The 18,340-nt window shown below is 33.8% G+C and overlaps 1 protein-coding gene across 3 annotated transcripts in view; it reads left to right on the forward strand.

Moving 5' to 3' along the window:
- Positions 1–18,340, forward strand: part of CNTN5 (contactin 5) — a 1,387,157-nt gene that overhangs the window by 995,032 nt on the left and 373,785 nt on the right. For all 3 annotated transcript variants that reach the window (XM_067750786.1, XM_067750785.1, XM_067750787.1), the window contains one exon: positions 10,372–10,575. In XM_067750786.1, coding sequence (XP_067606887.1) covers positions 10,372–10,575 — 204 coding nt within the window. The remainder of the gene's footprint in view (positions 1–10,371; positions 10,576–18,340) is intronic.

Below are 18,340 nucleotides of genomic sequence, written 5' to 3' on the forward strand. Positions count from 1 at the left end.
ATTTACAGTAATCCCTACAAACATACAGTTTTCCTATTTCTAAAACTATAATATTGATTAATCCTCCCGGGTTCCAAGAAAATTATTATAGTGTTTTTATTTTAGCTATTATAGTTCCTAGTAGTCTTGTGATTTTAGAAAATATCTTGAATCAATCATCAGAAACCTTAATTGACCAACAAACTAGGAATAGAGGCTTATCGGGAAAGATACATCACAGAGCCCACACTTGTGGAGAATACTCAGAATACATCTAAGTACTTGATACTCAATAAAGAAGTCTGAATAAGTTTGGTTTTTAAGAAGTAAAATCCTCTGTATCCAGAAATTATAAAAAGTGTTAAAGATTCAGGCAATATAGGAACTGACCAAAGAATAGTCAGTTTAGGAAACTGAAGTCTGGAAAACTTCTGGGCAAATTAAAAAAAAGAACAAGGCAAACATGAAAAAATAATTGACTCAGGGAGAACCAACATATTTTTTTCCACTGAAATCTTTTATTTTCATAGTTGATACGTACTACATATCTCTGAACACCTAACATTCATATTTAACATGAATATTAGGCTCAAAATAATGGCCACTCTTAATTACTGTAAATATATCAATTTTAAAGGCATAGTTCTTCTTTCTTAATGTGTACTTTCATTGTTCAAAAACCTCTATTAATCATTACTGGACTTTATCATAATTTCCAGTTCATTAAGTTTATTTTGATAATAATTATAAGATAGGAAAGATATAAACATATTTCTAAAAATCAAAAACAATCTGATTTTTGCAGAAAAATCTCTTGTAGAATTAGAAAAAGAATAAATTCTAAATAGTTTTTTTATACCATTTGTATTATTAGTATAGCTCATACCAACTTTTCTATTTTTTTCAAAGAAATCAACTAAAAAAGTTCTAGCCAGAGTTCTATGCTATGCGAATTCATATGAGTAGGAATTTGAAGATTTATTACAGTGATTACATATCAACAGGTATAAATATGTATTTTTTGATTAGGATTTTTTTTTTCTGAAGCAGGTGAACCATAGGGACAAACCCCCAGAGCAGAAAATATACCATTTCAGTGCCTCTTGATAAATAGATAATATCGACTATTTCTATATGATGCATAGCAATGTGACAAATAAATTATCTTCATTAAAGATTTGCATGAAGGACTAATGAGCATTAGTTAAGCAGTTAAAGCACAAAAATGTTTATGAAAAATTACATTGAATGTAAGAAGAAGTTGAGCATCAGAGAATCTCATTATAATAATTTATCTTATCTAAATATTCTCTCCTGCACCTATATGATAAATGTAACCAAAAGCAACCAAAGTTCCACATTTAACGTGAAGCTTAGGCTAATCACAACTCTAGAGGATTTTGTCTTCTGTGAACTCATCTACCTAAAGGAGGGATAATTTATTAAACTCATATTTGTTTCCTGTTATTATTTATCCTGCAATAAATCTTCAAATTTAACTATAAAATTTGCATAGCATGAAATTAAAAGAAGTAAAGATATCTCTTAAAAAATTCACTGTCAATGAAAACTGTTGAGTGTTTTGAATATGTACTTTATGAATTTTCTTTTGCTTTCAATGCCTACAGCTAAATTAAATTTTATTTATTTTATTTTATGTACAAATGACAAATACCTTTTGGATAAAAGACATTTTACTAAATAAAACACAGAAAAATGAGTAAACATTTTTTTTACTAATCAAGATTTCCATTTTCCTCCCTTTGGAATATTGCCCAAGATTAATGCTTTCTACTCATCAAGCACTGCCATCTTGTGGACTCCTGTTAATTCCAGAAAATATTGGATTACTTATGTATGGGATTTTTTTTTTTTTTTTGGTTAAATATTTGGAAAACTCTAAGTCTTAATGTAAGAGGGGAGCAGGAATAAATATCCTTGTTGGCAGTTGTACAATAATATTGCTTTTATCCCTAGGAACATCTGCATGTAAGGCAAACTGTTCTTCCATTTTACAGTAGGTTTCTGTGCTAGCAGGACACATTCTTACCTTTTTACATACTTAAGGCTCTGACCACAGTTTAATTAAATTGTGACTCAGTAGTTAATAGGAATATCTAGAAACCTGCTTTTGTCTGGTGAGTGGGATTTAGACACTGCTCTGATTAGTTGCTATTTGAAGCATCAAAGTTTTAATTGGCAAAATTAGACCCCATAATATACATAACTCAATTTAATAAATACTTGAAATAACTATTAATCAGATTTTTCTTTTTTCAAATAGAGATCTGTGCTCAGCAAGGCTTCTTGGTCAAGTTTTTGATCTTTGTATCTTAGTTCCCTCATTCATAAAATGGGGTTACTTATCCCTGTAGAGATTAAATAAGTTAATATACATAGAACACACTGTCTGGAGACCATTAAAGTGCTATAGAGGTTTACTAGATCCTATTGGTGTTACACCCAGTTCTCTCTCATCTGGTTAATGCACCCATCTGGCAGCTGCACCTTCTCCAGAGTTTTCCTTACCTAGGAAATTATGCTCCCTGCCCTAATTGCACCTCACTTCCCCACCTGGTAGACAATAACCAACTGATGCAGGGGAGGTGAGTATAAAAGACTGGTTCTCTTTACCTTCTGTTGACTTACCAAATCTACAGTGAAATTTGTATTCCAGAGCCGTAAGAAGGATTAGTCTTAAACCAATCTCTGGAAGGGACCACATCTTTGCTTAGGTTTTTTTTTTTTTTTTTTCTTTTTTTTCCTTACCCAATCCTGCTTCCCTTATTCCTTCTCCTGGGAACACTGTCAATAAATCACATTCAAAAGAATCCCCTTCTCAGACTCTGTTTCTAGGAAACTGACCTAAGACCATAAAATGTTCACTGTTACTGTTGTTGTTGTTATCATTAAGCTGTCTAATGTTTTGATTTAATGAGGATAAACTTTTAGATTACCTTGGTCATATCTAATTGATTAACTACACAGTCTTCCAGTAATTCTCCATGCATCTTTTCTTTCAGCTAAGCTCTTCATAATTTTGATAGGCACAGAATGCCAGGTCATATTTCTTGGCAAGATTCTAGGAAACAGATATTCTGTTGTTCATTAAGCGCTGAGATCTGTGTATTTTAACAAGGAATTGTCAAAAGTGTAACATGAATGCTTTTTAATGCAAAGTTTGAAGCCTAAGGTGAACTTGTGCCATGGACCATCACACCCTGCTGAGAAAATGCTGGTCTCTGACTTGATGAAGTTTGCAGTTCAATAAAAATAATTTTAAAACCAATTAGCAGAGCAAGAAATTTAAGTTGCATTTTGAGAAGAGTTAGCAATGACCTTTACATCTAGACACAGGGCTCCTGGGATTAAAAAAAAAGTCCTCTGTAGTGTGAAACATTCCCAAAGGAAAATAAAAATAGATACTGTCACTCAGTTGGTATAATCACTTGAACTCTAGAGCTTGGAATTCACTTACTTGGAGTCATTTGAGTTGTGGATCATGAGAGAATACCAGTTTACTACTGTTTCTATTATAAATATTATTTTCTTTATCTTTTGTTTTACTAAAGGTGTTTTGAATTATAGGCACATAAAATTTTATTTTGTCTCCGTGACGTTATAATTTTTAAGCAGAACTCTGTTGTTTCTGACTCTAGGTAATAAACATATGAAAATACATGTCTCAAAACCTTATAAAAAGAAGAATTAGTACTTTGTTTTGTTCAACCAAGATAACTGAAATTTAATGTAATAATACAGCCTGCCTTTGTATTAAGGTAATTTGATTTTTAAAACATACAAATGTCCTCTCTTGCATTCTTCACATCTTTTAAAATATCTTGATTCTCCCGGTGCTAACCAAGTGTCAGTTAGACAGCTTTACTCTTTTGTTACTCTCAGGATCCTTGCTTCTGGCTATGTTTTAGAGGTGAAATTTTTGACACATGTAGAAATTAAACCAAACTGTACAAGGTTCAAGATGAATCTGAATTGTACCAAATACTACTGCAATATATTAGGTAATTTATCTTAAGCCAATAGCTATCCTTACTGAGCAGTTTCTGCATGTTGAACACTCTCATTTAAGTGGCATATATAATCCCCAGCACAATCATATCATATAGATATTATTATTCCATTTTAAGGATATTAAAATTGAGGTTCAGCAAGATTAGAATATAATAATCAAAGCAGAATAATACAATGATAAAATATAGGCTTAGAGTGAGTCAGACAAGTTGGAATTTTTCCTCTGAAAGTTATTAGCTATAATTTTCCACTGGTTCACCTGTTTGTGCCTCAGACCTTTAATGTTGAAGATGATTGTAATAATGGTAATAACTACATCAAGTTCTGTAATACTAACCTTATATGTAATATCTCATTTTACCTACAATTTCCTCCATTAAATTGCATTTTACAGATGAGTAGACTAATTTAAATAGTTTGCCCAAAGATACCTAGGTCAGTGGATCATGCAGCCATCTCTGTAACTCTGGTCTTTGTGATTCTGAAGTCCATGGTCTTATTCACTCACAATGTTGCCTTCTAATCTCTGTGTATGTGTGTGACTGGGAGAAGTGGGAAAATGTGCAAAGTGTGTGACTCATAGTAAGCTCTCAAGTTAGTTCCTTTCCCAGCCCCACCTTACATCTCCATAATATCTTAAACAGTGCTTTGAATATAAAAATGTATCACTACCTACTTGTTGATACTCCCAGTTGTCTTGATCTTAGTCCCCATCCTAAAGCCAGCAGCCAAAATAATCTTTATATATGATCTGTTTAGTAACCTGAGCTGCCAAATCAGCTTCCTCAACAGTGTCAGTGACATATTCAAGCAGAGGCTAAATGACTGACCACCATGGAAGCTGTTAACCTGAGAGGGAGTTTGGATCACATTTAATTTAATGCTCCCCTCAATCTCTGTCCAATTTACCTAGTAGAATAAATCACAAAAATACTTCATAGTAACTTTGTAAGCAAGACTTTCTCTCTTGTCCATTGACAGTACATTCCAGATTCTTAAAACTGCCTGCATTACTTCTCAATGCCTGTTTTTAGATCAACTACAAACATAATCTTAGATTCATATTCTAAAGGCCAAAATAAGTTCATGTAGAGCTGAGAAAATTTTCAATGAGAACATTAAAGTGAAAAATATCTACTCTTATTCTTAAATTTAGAAAGATTTATAAAAATACATATATAGATATTTTATTCTATTTATTTTTTCATCAAATATGTATTAAGCAACCACACACCAGGCATCCAGCTGGGATCTAAGGATATGGTGGTGAAGACAGTAGATTTAGTCTCTACCCTGCCAAGAGTACTTAATGTGGCTAATAGTGACATTTTCTATCACAATGCAGATATAAATCAGCAATGTAAAAAAAAATTGCCTTCTAATTTCAGGTGTATCCCCTTATGCTCAGTAGTAATGGATAATTAATAGTACAATTCTCTAAAATTTCCTTCATGATGTCCTTAATTCCAAAACTCAAAATGGTAGCTAGCCATCAGCTAAAATTTTATATAAACAAAATAATCATAGTACCAATTTTTAAAGCAGTACTGTTTCGGCCAGTAACTTACTAATTTCCACTATTTAATTATCTTCATATCAATTAATTCATCAAAACAGGAGGCAAAGGAGTCATAACGGTTAATGGAATTGTAAAAACAAAAATGATTACAAAGCAATTAGTAAATATTAAAATGCTTATGACATACACTCTATAAAGCAGCATCCAGTAAAAATTAACAAAAAAAAAATCAAACTACATACAAAACAAATTATTTAAAAAACAAACTAAAAAGTTACACTTGTATAATAAATCATAATTATAGCTATTTGACAGATATAACATTAAATCTCACATTACAGGAATAACCAAAAATGGAAAAGACCAGGGATTTTGGTAAGTACAGCCCATTAGGTGAAAATTTTACTATAAACCATGAAATTGAGCATATGTTAAAAATAGGGAAGGTTCTGATTTTTAGGTTTTCCTTTTTATAGCTGACAAGGGTAAAGAAACTAGGTTCCCTGGGAGAGTTGCATTATTAATTGGGTGGTGAACAAATCAATTGCTACATCCATCGTGTTCTCTCCAAATCTTTTGACCCAAAGCTTCTTCTGTAACAGAAGTAGAATAATGTGTGTTCCTAATAACACACATTATTAGGAAGAAAAATGTTTATTTTCTAACTTGTAGTTATACTAAAGAATGTTGAAATGAATTGCATATGATTACTCATTGAAATTGTTTACAAAGACTTCAGAGACTGCAGTATCCAGTTTCATTCCCCTTTCTCACCCTTTTTCTTTTTTTAAATTAATGGCACTACAGTTATAAGAAATGAACATCATTGCCCATACAGTTAATACTGTTTTTATACCCTATAGATGTAGAAATATGTCATTTAAGTAATCATCTTATGTGTCAAGGGAGCAAAGGCAGGGTAATCTGCTTTGTGACACCAAATCAATTACAGCAATTGTGATGAAAGTCTGCACTGCATAAAGTCATGAAACCTAGACATTCAATTAGTACAATAGACAGAGCCAACCCAGAGACTTTCCCAAAATTTAGAAATAATAAATAAATTAAGTTCAGTATACAGCCAAGCTCACAGGAAAGAAAAAATATCCCAGGTATCAGAAACAAAAAAGAACTAAAATCCTAACTGAAATCTAGGAATACTGTTAATCCCGAGGAAATCTTGGAAGCAAGGTAGATTTGTTTACATGTCATGGTAACAGACCCTAGAGTCTAGGAGCTTAAGGATGACTATTTATGCTGGTATAAAGGACAAGTCTTTGGGTCTGCTTGAGAGGGGAAGTTAGAATAGCATGTCTGCAACAGCCAGGACCTTAATGGGCTATTCTTTCAGTGAACTTGAATGGCTCTCACTGACTCAGGGAGAAAGATAAAATAATCTCCCATAAGAAACCAAAACCTTGGGGACTTTCCTGGCGGTTCAGTGGTTAAGACTCCCGTGCTTCCAATGCAGGGAAAGCAGGTTTGATCCCTGGTCGGGGAACTAGGATCCCACATGCCATGCATGCAGCTAAAAAACTTAAAAAAAAAAGAAAAAGAAAGAAACCAAAACCTCAAGTCAATACAGCACATGCGTTTGTAGGCCAAATGTATGTTACAACACAATATAAAAATGTACTAGAGAAATTTAACATAGAAACTTTGGGGAGTACTCACTGAAGAATCATATCAAGAACTTCTAAAACACTTTTAATTGTCTTAGCTAAACATGCTATTAAAAAAGAACCTTAGAAGAATGGGAAAATCACAGTTGACTAAACAGTCTCAGTATGCTTCTGATAATGAATAATAATATTAAGATTTTAGTACTTAATATATCAGCTTACCTTAAAATATTTTTAGGCCAAGCACAATTGGTATGAAACAAAGTGTTATATGAGACTAAAGACTAGACTCCAAAGCCAATTGTGTTTTACTACTTTCCTGAATCATTTTATAATCCTCACACTCTGACATACTAAAAATATAATGAATGCTTGTTTTTTATGAGAGTAAAATTTGAAAAGAATTTTAAATAAATGATGATAGAGAATGAAAAACCATATAGGAGAAAGTAAACAGTGATTTTAAAAGGGATTTAGCCCTGTTCAATAGATGCATTTTTGGCAGAGGTAGAAAATCCAATTCAAGTTCAGACTGTCAGCTTTTCTATTTTGTACTATTTCTACTTTTTCATTCTTCTTAGAATTATGAAATGCTTTGCTATGTAAACTTATTTTAAAAGCTAAATAAGCATTTTTGAACCCCCAAATACATACTTACCTGTAAAATTTGAGAAAATGCCAATTTTGTGTAAATACTTTCTTCTTATTCTAAAATATTTTACAAAACATTGACTCAACAAACACTATCAGTGTAACAAAACTGGTATTTCAATTAATGATAGTCTTTAATGTGATTGTTTGTTGCTTTCTTTTACTCCAAATTTCTAATAATACAAAACAAAAATTGAGGTAACTCCAGTAAAACCTAACCTAAAGTAAATTGCAAAAATATAAAAATGCCTGAGTGATGTTTGAGCAACAAATGAAACTCTCATTATAACAATTAGAATAACTCATATACTTAAGGGAAGAAAAGAAGGAAGGGAGGGAGGGAGGGTGAGAAGGAGGAGGAGAGAGAGAGAAAGAAAGAGAGACAGGAAGAAAAGAAAGGCATAAAACAAGGCTTCCCAAGCCTCACTGTAGATTAGAATCACATTTGAGCTTTATAAAAATTCAGGTAATAAGTGTTACTAAACAAATGACTCTGTGGAAAGGGGACCTTAGAATCTGCTCTTTTAGCCATAACGTAGGTAATTCTAATGCTTATTGAGATTTTAATGCTATTGGCCTACACATAATTCCTTCAATTTCTCATATTCTATTAACTCAATTGCAAGCTGGTTTTGATTTTCACTCATCTACTGAATCTGCTATTCAGTGATTACCACATGTCAATCCTAAGTAACATTTTCCTTTATTATATTTATAAACATTCCCATTAAGTCCTTTTTGCCTTATTTGGCATTATTTAACCCTCTTGAAATTGTTAAGGCATTGGTCTCTGTGACACTGCATTTCTTTATTCCCCTTGAATATTTCCAACGGTTCCTTCTCTCTTATCTTTTGAACATTTTCCTTCCTTTATTTAGATGTTTGTGCTTTCCAGAAAACTATCTTCTCACTGTATTTATTCTCATCTACTTACATGATTCAGTTACACCAACATACCAACAACTCTCAACCACAGATTTCCTCTCATGGACTTCAAACACATATTTACCAATTGCTGGAACTACTTATGTAGATTTGCCTCAAACTCAAAATGTCCTGAAAGTGAACCAATGATGTTTCTTCTTAAACCAGTGTGACTTCATTTATTTTCATCCTGAACTTCATGTGTCATCCTCTTCCCAGTCATTCAAGGGAGATAATGAAAGTGTTCCTGGACTATTTGTCTCTTCATTTGTCTTACTCCCTATATATTTCTTGGGCCAATATCCTTCTTCTCATTGCTATGATTAGGTTCTGATTCAGATTTCTCCAGCTCTTACCTTCAGTATGCAATATCGTCCTATTTTTCCCTCTTTCAACTTGCACTTACTTAAATCCAACCTTTGCAGAATCACCAGAATACCCTACTAATGTACATCATTATGTCAACCCTTTGCTAGAAAACATCCAGGATAGAGCATAAGCTCCTTAATACAACATACAGACCATGTTAATTTGTGTTTAGTAATTTGGGTTAATTTCCACTTTCTCTAACCTCTTCTCCTACTACTCCCTTTCTTGGATTTTTCACTCTAATAACACAAAACTGTGGTGGCCCAAAACCTTACTCCTTGACTCATTTTTTTTTCCTTTTCAGATTTCATAATCAATCCATCAGCAATTCTGATCAACTCCACTATCACATTTTTACTAGAACCAGTCACTTCTCATCACTTCACCACTACTGTCACTGCCACTACCATTATAGTGCAAATCATTTATATATTTCATGGCTATTTTGAAAATAGCCACTTAGACGAGGGGACATTATTCTTCCTGCTTCCCCTTCCCCTGGTCCCTGCTTTGTCCTCACGCTGTCTCATCTGTAACCAGTAGACAGAGAGAGTTTTTAAAATATAAATTCATGCATCTTTCTCACCCCTGCCACTCTCTAGCTGTCTTACATGCTTTAGTTTTCTTCATAGCACTTATTACCACTTGACAAATACTTGTTTGTGTATTCTTGTACTTTCCACTATAATGGAAGCTCTATGAGAACACAGACTTTTTTTTCCACTTAGAGCATTCCTGGCCCATCAAGACCCACAACTAGTATTTGTTGAACAAATGAATAAATGAATGTAGCTCAGGCATCTCTTAACTTAAGAAGTTTTTGCTGATCAACATGATGGCTTAAGTGCCCTTTTCCATTGTCTTCTTTACAGTAGAGTATACATCTCCATTTCTTTATTCCATATTGTTTCATAGGTTTGGGTAAATCTTTCCCATCAGACCAGTCTTTGAGAATGCAAAACTGTCTCTCTCATCTTTTTAATTTCAGTGCTATCATAGTGCCAGGCATCTAAAATACATTAAACACACATTAGAACTGAATGAATAAGTACATGGATGAATAGATAAAGGCTGAGCATCCTTAAAAAATATTTCAGATCTTCATGTAGTCATTAAGAGCAACAGTTCATTGAACATAAAATACCAAATGATATAGACATCTGGATCAAATACGGATGATCTTGCAACCTATCTAATACTTAGTAAAAGCTTTGTTGTTTGAGTTTTTTAGTAAAATAATCTGTCTTTCAACAATTGAATTTTGTGTATTTTCAGAGATCGTCTATAGCTGGGTATTTAACGAGTTCCCTTCCTTTGTGGCGGAAGACAGCCGGCGGTTCATTTCCCAGGAGACAGGCAACCTTTATATTTCTAAAGTCCAAACATCAGATGTTGGCAGCTATATTTGTCTGGTGAAAAACACAGTGACGAACGCTCGAGTACTTAGTCCTCCAACACCACTCACTCTCCGTAATGATGGTAAGTTCCATGGACTGGACTGAAATGGTCAGCCAACTCAAATGTGAAAAATTGAGTATAATCTGGAAAAATACTGAATCACTATGCTGTGCATCTGAAACTCATACTATATTGTAAATCAACTGTACTTCAATACAAAAAGACCTAAAAAAAAGATGTATTAGTGTTCTTCTAAGCACTTAAACCTAGCACAAATAAAATAAAAAGGCATTTGGCATATTTAGAAACTCTACACTTTTAGTCTAAGATCATGCATACCTTAGAATAAAATTTTTCACATAGGAAAGTGATGATCTATAGCTAAGAAATATTAACCTTAACACTACCCTAATGCCAAAAAGGGAGAGGGATTCCAAAAAGATGAACTGTAATAAAGACTCCACAGTTCTTTTTTTGCTCTTTAGGGCCTCTATATAGCATATGTGTATGAATTGCAAGTATTTTACAGGTTCATTTTTCATCACTTTTTAATTTTACATACCTTCAAATTGAATATTCAGCTTTTAATACTTCATGGCATAGTTATAATTGTTATTATTACTTTCCAATAATAGGAGCAGTTGGAACTTTAACTTTTAAGTGCAATTCAGGTAGAAATGATGATTCTATAAGTATAGGTATTGCCATCTATCCAAAGTGTCTTCAAATTTAAAAACTCGATTTGTAGTTATAGACATTTACAGTTAAGCATTGCATTAAAGAAGTCAAGTACTATATTAGAGTTGATATGTGATATATGGCTTGCTCTGTCATGCAATAAAAAAGCTATGAAGGTATTATTGAGAAGTGAGCTCGAGAATCCTGATGGATTGTGAAGCTTAAAAAATAATCTATTTCAACACTAGTCTTTTATATGCTTAGTTTTAGAATATATACTGCAGTAACGTATAGCCAGAGTTTATATATATATATATATATATATATATATATATATATATATATATATATATATATATATAACATTAGTAATAATCCTATAATCCTATCAGGTAGAGAGTACAAATGCAATATCTATTTCAGAGATGAGGAAGCAAATTTGAAAGAGATGAAGGGACCTCCAAATGTCACACTGCTAGGTAATGGCATGGAGGAATAGATGGGAAACAGGGATGAAAAATGGGAAACCAATTTAGAGGCTACTGAAACTAACCAGTCAAGAGGTGAGGAGGTGAGGAGAGACAGAATGAAAGCAGTGGTAATAACACTGAAGGGTCAAAAACATGCCTGGGATATTAAGAAGGTAGAATTATCAGAATGTGATGATTAAACATGAGGCTCTGGAGTAGGAGAAAGCTTTCACATAGTTCAACAAATGGATGATGATTCTTTTCATGAAAAGAGATAAGACAGATGAAAAAATAGATTGAGAAATTGATGAATGTGACAAATTCAGTTTTAGCTATGTTGAGATAAGATATCCATGGGAAATCTATGTGGAAATATGCAGTAGGCTACTGATACATATTCCTAATATGCACAAGAGAGGACTGGGCTAGAGAAAGAGATTTAAGTGTTATCATTGTGTATCCATCAATACAGTTAAAGCTATGATTGTGTGTATATTATGTCAACTTCAAGATTATATAAGAATGTCTATAGGGTGAAAAGAATAAAGGAAAATAGATATGCATTTAGAAAACTTACCTAGTTAATAGTTTAGAATTGAGGTGATTTTCTATAAGCCATTTTCATAAAGTTTCTGAGTATTTTCTCATTAATTACGCAATAATTTGAAGCATCTTTGTTGGAAAATTGTAACATTTTGCTGACTAGTTCCATTTACACCATCCATTTATGTAATAATACCATACATTCAGATAGTGCCTGAGGTTGAGTAGGCTATTCTGCCTTCTTTTCACGCACCAAAACTAAACATTACATTGAGCTTCACAAGGGAGAGGAACACATGTAAAGTAAGAACACAAAAATTGACACCACCTTCACCAGTGATTTAAAAGCTCAGGACCCATGTTCAACAGTCTCTTGCACTTCTTTGATTTCATGGCCCAAATGTATCACTTAACTTTACCTTATACCTTCCATAGTCAAACATTTCAAGAATAATTAGAGTAATTTGTTTGCTGCTATTTAAACTCCTTTGCCCTTCTGATTCTATTGCTCTTCCTGGGCAAAACCCCACTCCTAATGAACTCACTATACCCTTAATTTGTGACTGCCTTGGAATCTGAAAGCTGCTAGAGAGTTACACCTGCCAAGGATTCATGATCAACAACTTCAATACTGCCACTCAATCCTAGTAAGTTTCTGTGGATGGTTAATTTGTAACTGTCCCAAAGATTTTTGGAATCTTCTCTGCATTTCTCAAACTGGACAGCCTCCCTCCTTCCCCACTGCTTTACAAAACCTATTTAAGTATCAAATTTACTTTCCTACTAATGGAATTTCAAATCTAACTATTGATACATCTTCATCCATACTGTTCTTCCCTTATGTAATTTCAGTAGAGATACTCTACTGTCCCTCCTACTATTAAAACCAATCCCTCCATCCTTGACTGCTGATTTTCATTCCCACTGGCCTTTTCAGAACATCACACTGTTAGTCATTGTTTCTTATGTAACCAATACTGTGTCACTAAACTAATAAATATTTTTAGTCATGTTAATTGAATTTACTGAAGCAGTTGAAACCGTTGACTTATTTTTATTTTACAAACATCTATATTTCCAAAAAATCATTATTTGTGCAGTACTATATGAAAGGTTCAATAAAGCAATGCACACAAGTAAAATAAAACTGTTATTTTAAAGTTAACATTTAAGTTAAAAAGAAACAGGTGGAAAACACCTGCTAAATTTCAATTACATCATTCAATGACAGTCTTATTTAAGATTTTGTGACAGAGGATAGAAAATTCATATTTCTTCTTTCTGTAAATTATCTGAGATTATTTTTTCTTGGTGATTGTCTACTAATTTTTACTTTTTATCATAGTAATACACACTTATCAAAGGAATATAGTGGTTTATAAGTGCTGATAAGAAGGGGAAAGAAAAAGCAAACCCACACACCTCCCTTCCATCCAGTCCTACTCCCTAAAGCTAACTTTTTAATTTCTCCTATTTTTCTTCATGAGTTTCTCATATAATGCTAGGAAATATCTGTGCTTCTTGTTTAATCAAGTTTAGACAATAACTCATATGATGTACATCTGCTTCTTCTATCCTCCCCTCTTTTATAGTTAAACAATATTTTTCTGTTGTTTCCTTTTTAACCTTGACAATGTGCTTAAATCTCTATTATCCTTTTAACTCTTGAAAATAATTCTTGACTTTCTATTATATAAAGTGATAGTTTTAGTCCTACTTTTTCCTTTACCTTTCCTATACTACTTTTATGTCCTTTTGTCTTCCACATTTACTCTGACATTCTCTCCTGCAAATGCAACCAAGTGTTCTAAACTTTCCCATAGACTAACTGTAAAAGCTTAAAACAAATAGATGTTAACAAGTTATTACTATATAATTATCTTTCAATACATATTTTTACAGATTTTTAAGCTATTTGTAGATATGTGTGCTCTACTAGACATGCTTTTCATAAGTGAAATTTTGAATATAACAAGAAAATAATATTGTGATACAGTTTGGATGTAATTTCTCTTAAAATTTTGCTCTATAAATACAATTCATCGTTTCACTAATAGTGTTGAAATATGAACATGAGTCATCACAATGCAAATGATAAATTAAACCATTATTGTGGTTAAGAAAGCCCACAAAATGCATATGAAAGAGAAGTTGAGCTTAGGAACAAGCCTTGAGTAGTCCAAATCGCTTTGGAAAGGTTAAAAATGAAAACCCTACAAAGGATAATGAGAAGGAAAAGTCAGAGAGATAATAGGAAAAACAATAGTGTAGTATCAAGGAAGCCAAGAAAAATGAGTGTTTCAACAAGGAGAAGTGGGCATGCAGCTCAAGATGGTGGACTGGGTGCCTGTATTTGTCTCCTGTCTCCCTTCTGAGACCCTGTAAGAAGAAATTCATGTCATCAATGAGTAGAGGAAGCATTTCATTAACAAATGAGACACTTTGATATATTTCTGGAAGAATAAGGAAGGACGTGAGTTTAAGGATTAAACAGGCAGAGTAACTAAAACCTAGAATAAAGTTTAAGGGATCTAAGGAAAGGGCTAAAAACCATGTGCCCAGTGGAAGCCTGAAAAAGCTCTGAAATCACAGTTAGCTAAGGGTGAGCATAAGAAATGGGGCCAAAGGGGGACTGAAAGTATATATGCTGAACATCTGTTTCAGTGAAATATTGGAATCCGTTCTCTTCCCTGTCCTTACGTGCAAAAAGACCAAAGGCTCTTAACAACTCTTTTAACAACATGAGTGAACTTTCCCTGGAAAGCTAAAGTTCTTAATGTGAATAGTGGCACAGAATGCAAAACCTTCTCATTCTGGCACGAGTGTCCGCAGCCTGACAGCCAGTTCCTTGCCCTCACATCAAAGCAGAGCTGACTGTCGACCCACTTCTCCCAGCCACCCGCACCCTCACCTCAAAAGGAAACCAATTCTACAGAACTGGGAAACACAGCAATGTCCAAGCTTCTCAGACTTAACGTTTATATGCAATGCTAAATTAGCAGTTTCTATTAAAAATTACTGAGCTTACTGAATGGTTATAGAATTCATATCAGGATAATATGCAAAAAGCAGAAAAATTTAAATTATTCTAGGAAGGCATCAATTAGACTAGAATTGTTCTTAATTCAAAAAACGTCTATATTACTATTTGATCTCTCTTTAAAAAAAAAAAAAAATTGAAGACTATGTTTATAGGAAGGACATATTCTTGAATGCTTTCCCAAGTAGGTGGCTTATGTTAAACACTTAGTCTGAAAATAAAAATAGAATATGATTGTGGATGATTCCAGTATTTGCATCACAGTCAGCTACAATTCCTGCTGGGTTTTACAAACCTCTCATTGCAGAGACAGGCATTATAATGGTTATTCCTTCAAACTTGACAAACACCTCTGCAGGGGTTTGAATATAAAAGTTACATTTAATCTGCTGTGACCATAGAGTTAGCTATAAAAATCATTTCAGAATATTGTGTTTTTACACTTCTTTGAAAAAAGTAGGCCTTTCTAAAAATAACAGAGGTTATATACATAGGCAAATTATTTCCCTTCAAGGACAAATAAAATTTTACTATATAAACTATTGGAAAAATGTCTTGGCTTGGATCCTCTTAAAGCAAAGCTTGAAACTAAATTCGCTTGTAGGTAGTTTATTTGAAATTTATCACAGAGAGCAGGAGTGTGGAATGGGGTGGGTTTGAGGAATGAACTAGTGAAAAGGGAGGTTGCATTATGGAGATGACCACTTCTACAGGCAGCTGGAGCTTGGTCGCACAGGACCAGAGCCTCATGAAATAAGGCTCAGAATAATCTCCTTGGCAGACATATCAATGGTCTTCCATCCCTGAAGGTGACTCCACAGACAGTTAACTCCCGTGCATTTACAGGATGCCCTCAAGTTGCAGCTGAGTGAAACTGGTTGCACCTACACAGACCTGGTTGCAGCGGTCGTTGCAGGAGTAAAAATTTTGGCCAAGATCATTCAAACACACAAAAGTTGTCCAAAATACAGAGCAGGGAGCTTTAGAAGATTGGAAGTACATGAGTGACATGATCGGCTTTTCCTCTGCTGGCACTGTGAAAAACTATCTCACACATTTACAAATGTATATTGCATACCTTTATGTGTCAGATAATTCATTAAGTAGTGAGGATATAATGGAGGGCAAAACAAATGCAATAATTGTCCTTAGGTAGCTTACAATATAATACGAGGGAAGATATTACCCTAAAAACTGAGTGTAACCAAGCATCCTAGGATCTGTCTGCTTGTCCAGTGCCCCATGGAACCAATCTCACAGGTCATTGCATTGTAAACAAAACAAACAAATCTAGCTCCAAAACTATTATAGGTAATACAGAATTTTACTAATGGTTTGGAGGGTAATGAACGTGGAGGCAGCATTCTGCAAAACAGCAAAATTTATTAAACACCCGCCTTTAACAACTTCTCTCTTTTGCCAAGTTTTTATTCCTACAACTCTATATCTCTCCCTCGACACACCTCTGCCTCTTCTTCAACACTACTGTATTGGTCTCCCTTCAAGGTCTCACTATCTCGGTCTGATGCATAGCAAGTTCATACTTTCATTTCTGCTCTCATTAGAATTCTCAGCCCAATTCTGAAGACTTTTTTATTTTATTTTATTTTTAGTCAATAAACATTTATAATGAATTAGTACATGTGAGACATTGTTCTAAAAACTTTACAAGTATTAAAGTGAAAAGAATGAAAACATATAGAAACAAATATGAACTAAAAACCAAAAGAAGTTTAAATTGGTCTATGAATATCATACAAGATATTAAATGCATCTCTAGGGACAGAAAAGAACATTACATTCTGATAATAGGTTCACTTTTTCAAGGAGATAGAGCAAAGCATTTTCCCACAATTCACTGTGTACAGCACCAGGCTCCCCACTCCTCTTCTGGTCCAGATGGAATATTCTCCTGTAAAATCTCACTCCTTCCTAAGGCAGCATTTTTTCAGACCCTTCTCTAGGGCTATAGTGACTCCAAAGTGACACAGAGGGGATAATAAAAAAAAAATGAAAGAAAAAGAAAAGAAAGAAAAATAAAAACAGTCCTTGGGGCCCTTTGCCACCCCTGGAGTTGGATAGGGCAGGAGCGAGAAAAAGAATTGAGGAAGTAACTTGGATAATGAATGGGAATAGATTCAGAATGTATGCAGAAAGATTGACCTTTGTTAGAGAATTCATCAGTTGTCACAGTGGGGAGAAAAGTAAAAAAGACTATAGATGCAGATAATCTAATATTTGGTGGTGGGAAGTCTGATGGCATTTATTTTAAATGAACTACATACAAAGTCATCAGCTAAGAATGTATATGTAGGCAACAGGTTTATTTTTAAACTAAGAATTGTGTCGGGGGAATTATGCACAGAATCGCATACTTACATAATTTATGAATCAACCCCATTAATTCACTACTGAATAAGACAGGTCCTAAGAGCAATGGAAGAATATAAAAAATGGTATACCCTTGAAGATGGTGGTGGGTTGAATAATGACCCCAAGTTGTCCATATCCTAATTCCAGGACATTTTGAATGTTACCTTATATAGTAGAAGGATTTTTGCAGATGAGATTAAGGATCTTAATACAAGGGCACAGAAAACTAATACAAACATCAAAGAGAAATCTGAAGCAATTCAGTTTTCTTACTTATCTTTTGGAATATTCATGGCTATTCTAGCAGTGTATTGGAACTGGCTTGTTCCTGCTTACAGGAGTTGGTTGTGCATCTCTTCACATCTTGGTAGCTTGATATCAACCATGATGGGAGTATCTACAACATAAAAAGTAGCAAAGGCTACATATCAGAGTTCTCACTGTCCTCCAACCCCAGAGAACTGGCTGTTAAACAGCATTCAGCTGGTAATTCAGCACCCAAGATCACAGTCACTGAATCAGAAATAGCAACGTTTGATGGAATAAACATCAATTAAAACATATACCTGCTTCACTCCAATCCTCTCTGTTTTCTTTGCTCCAGATAAAGTACAGACTGAATGGATCCTGTGCTATTCTCTCTATTTCTCGTACCTGAATTGGTTTTGCCAAGCAAACAGTGAGATGCAGCAAAGTCATTCTTATTTCCTGATCAGTTTATCACAGGAAATATGGCAATTGG

Source organism: Pseudorca crassidens, chromosome 9 (genome assembly GCF_039906515.1).
Source record: "Pseudorca crassidens isolate mPseCra1 chromosome 9, mPseCra1.hap1, whole genome shotgun sequence".
NCBI lineage: Eukaryota > Metazoa > Chordata > Mammalia > Artiodactyla > Delphinidae > Pseudorca > Pseudorca crassidens.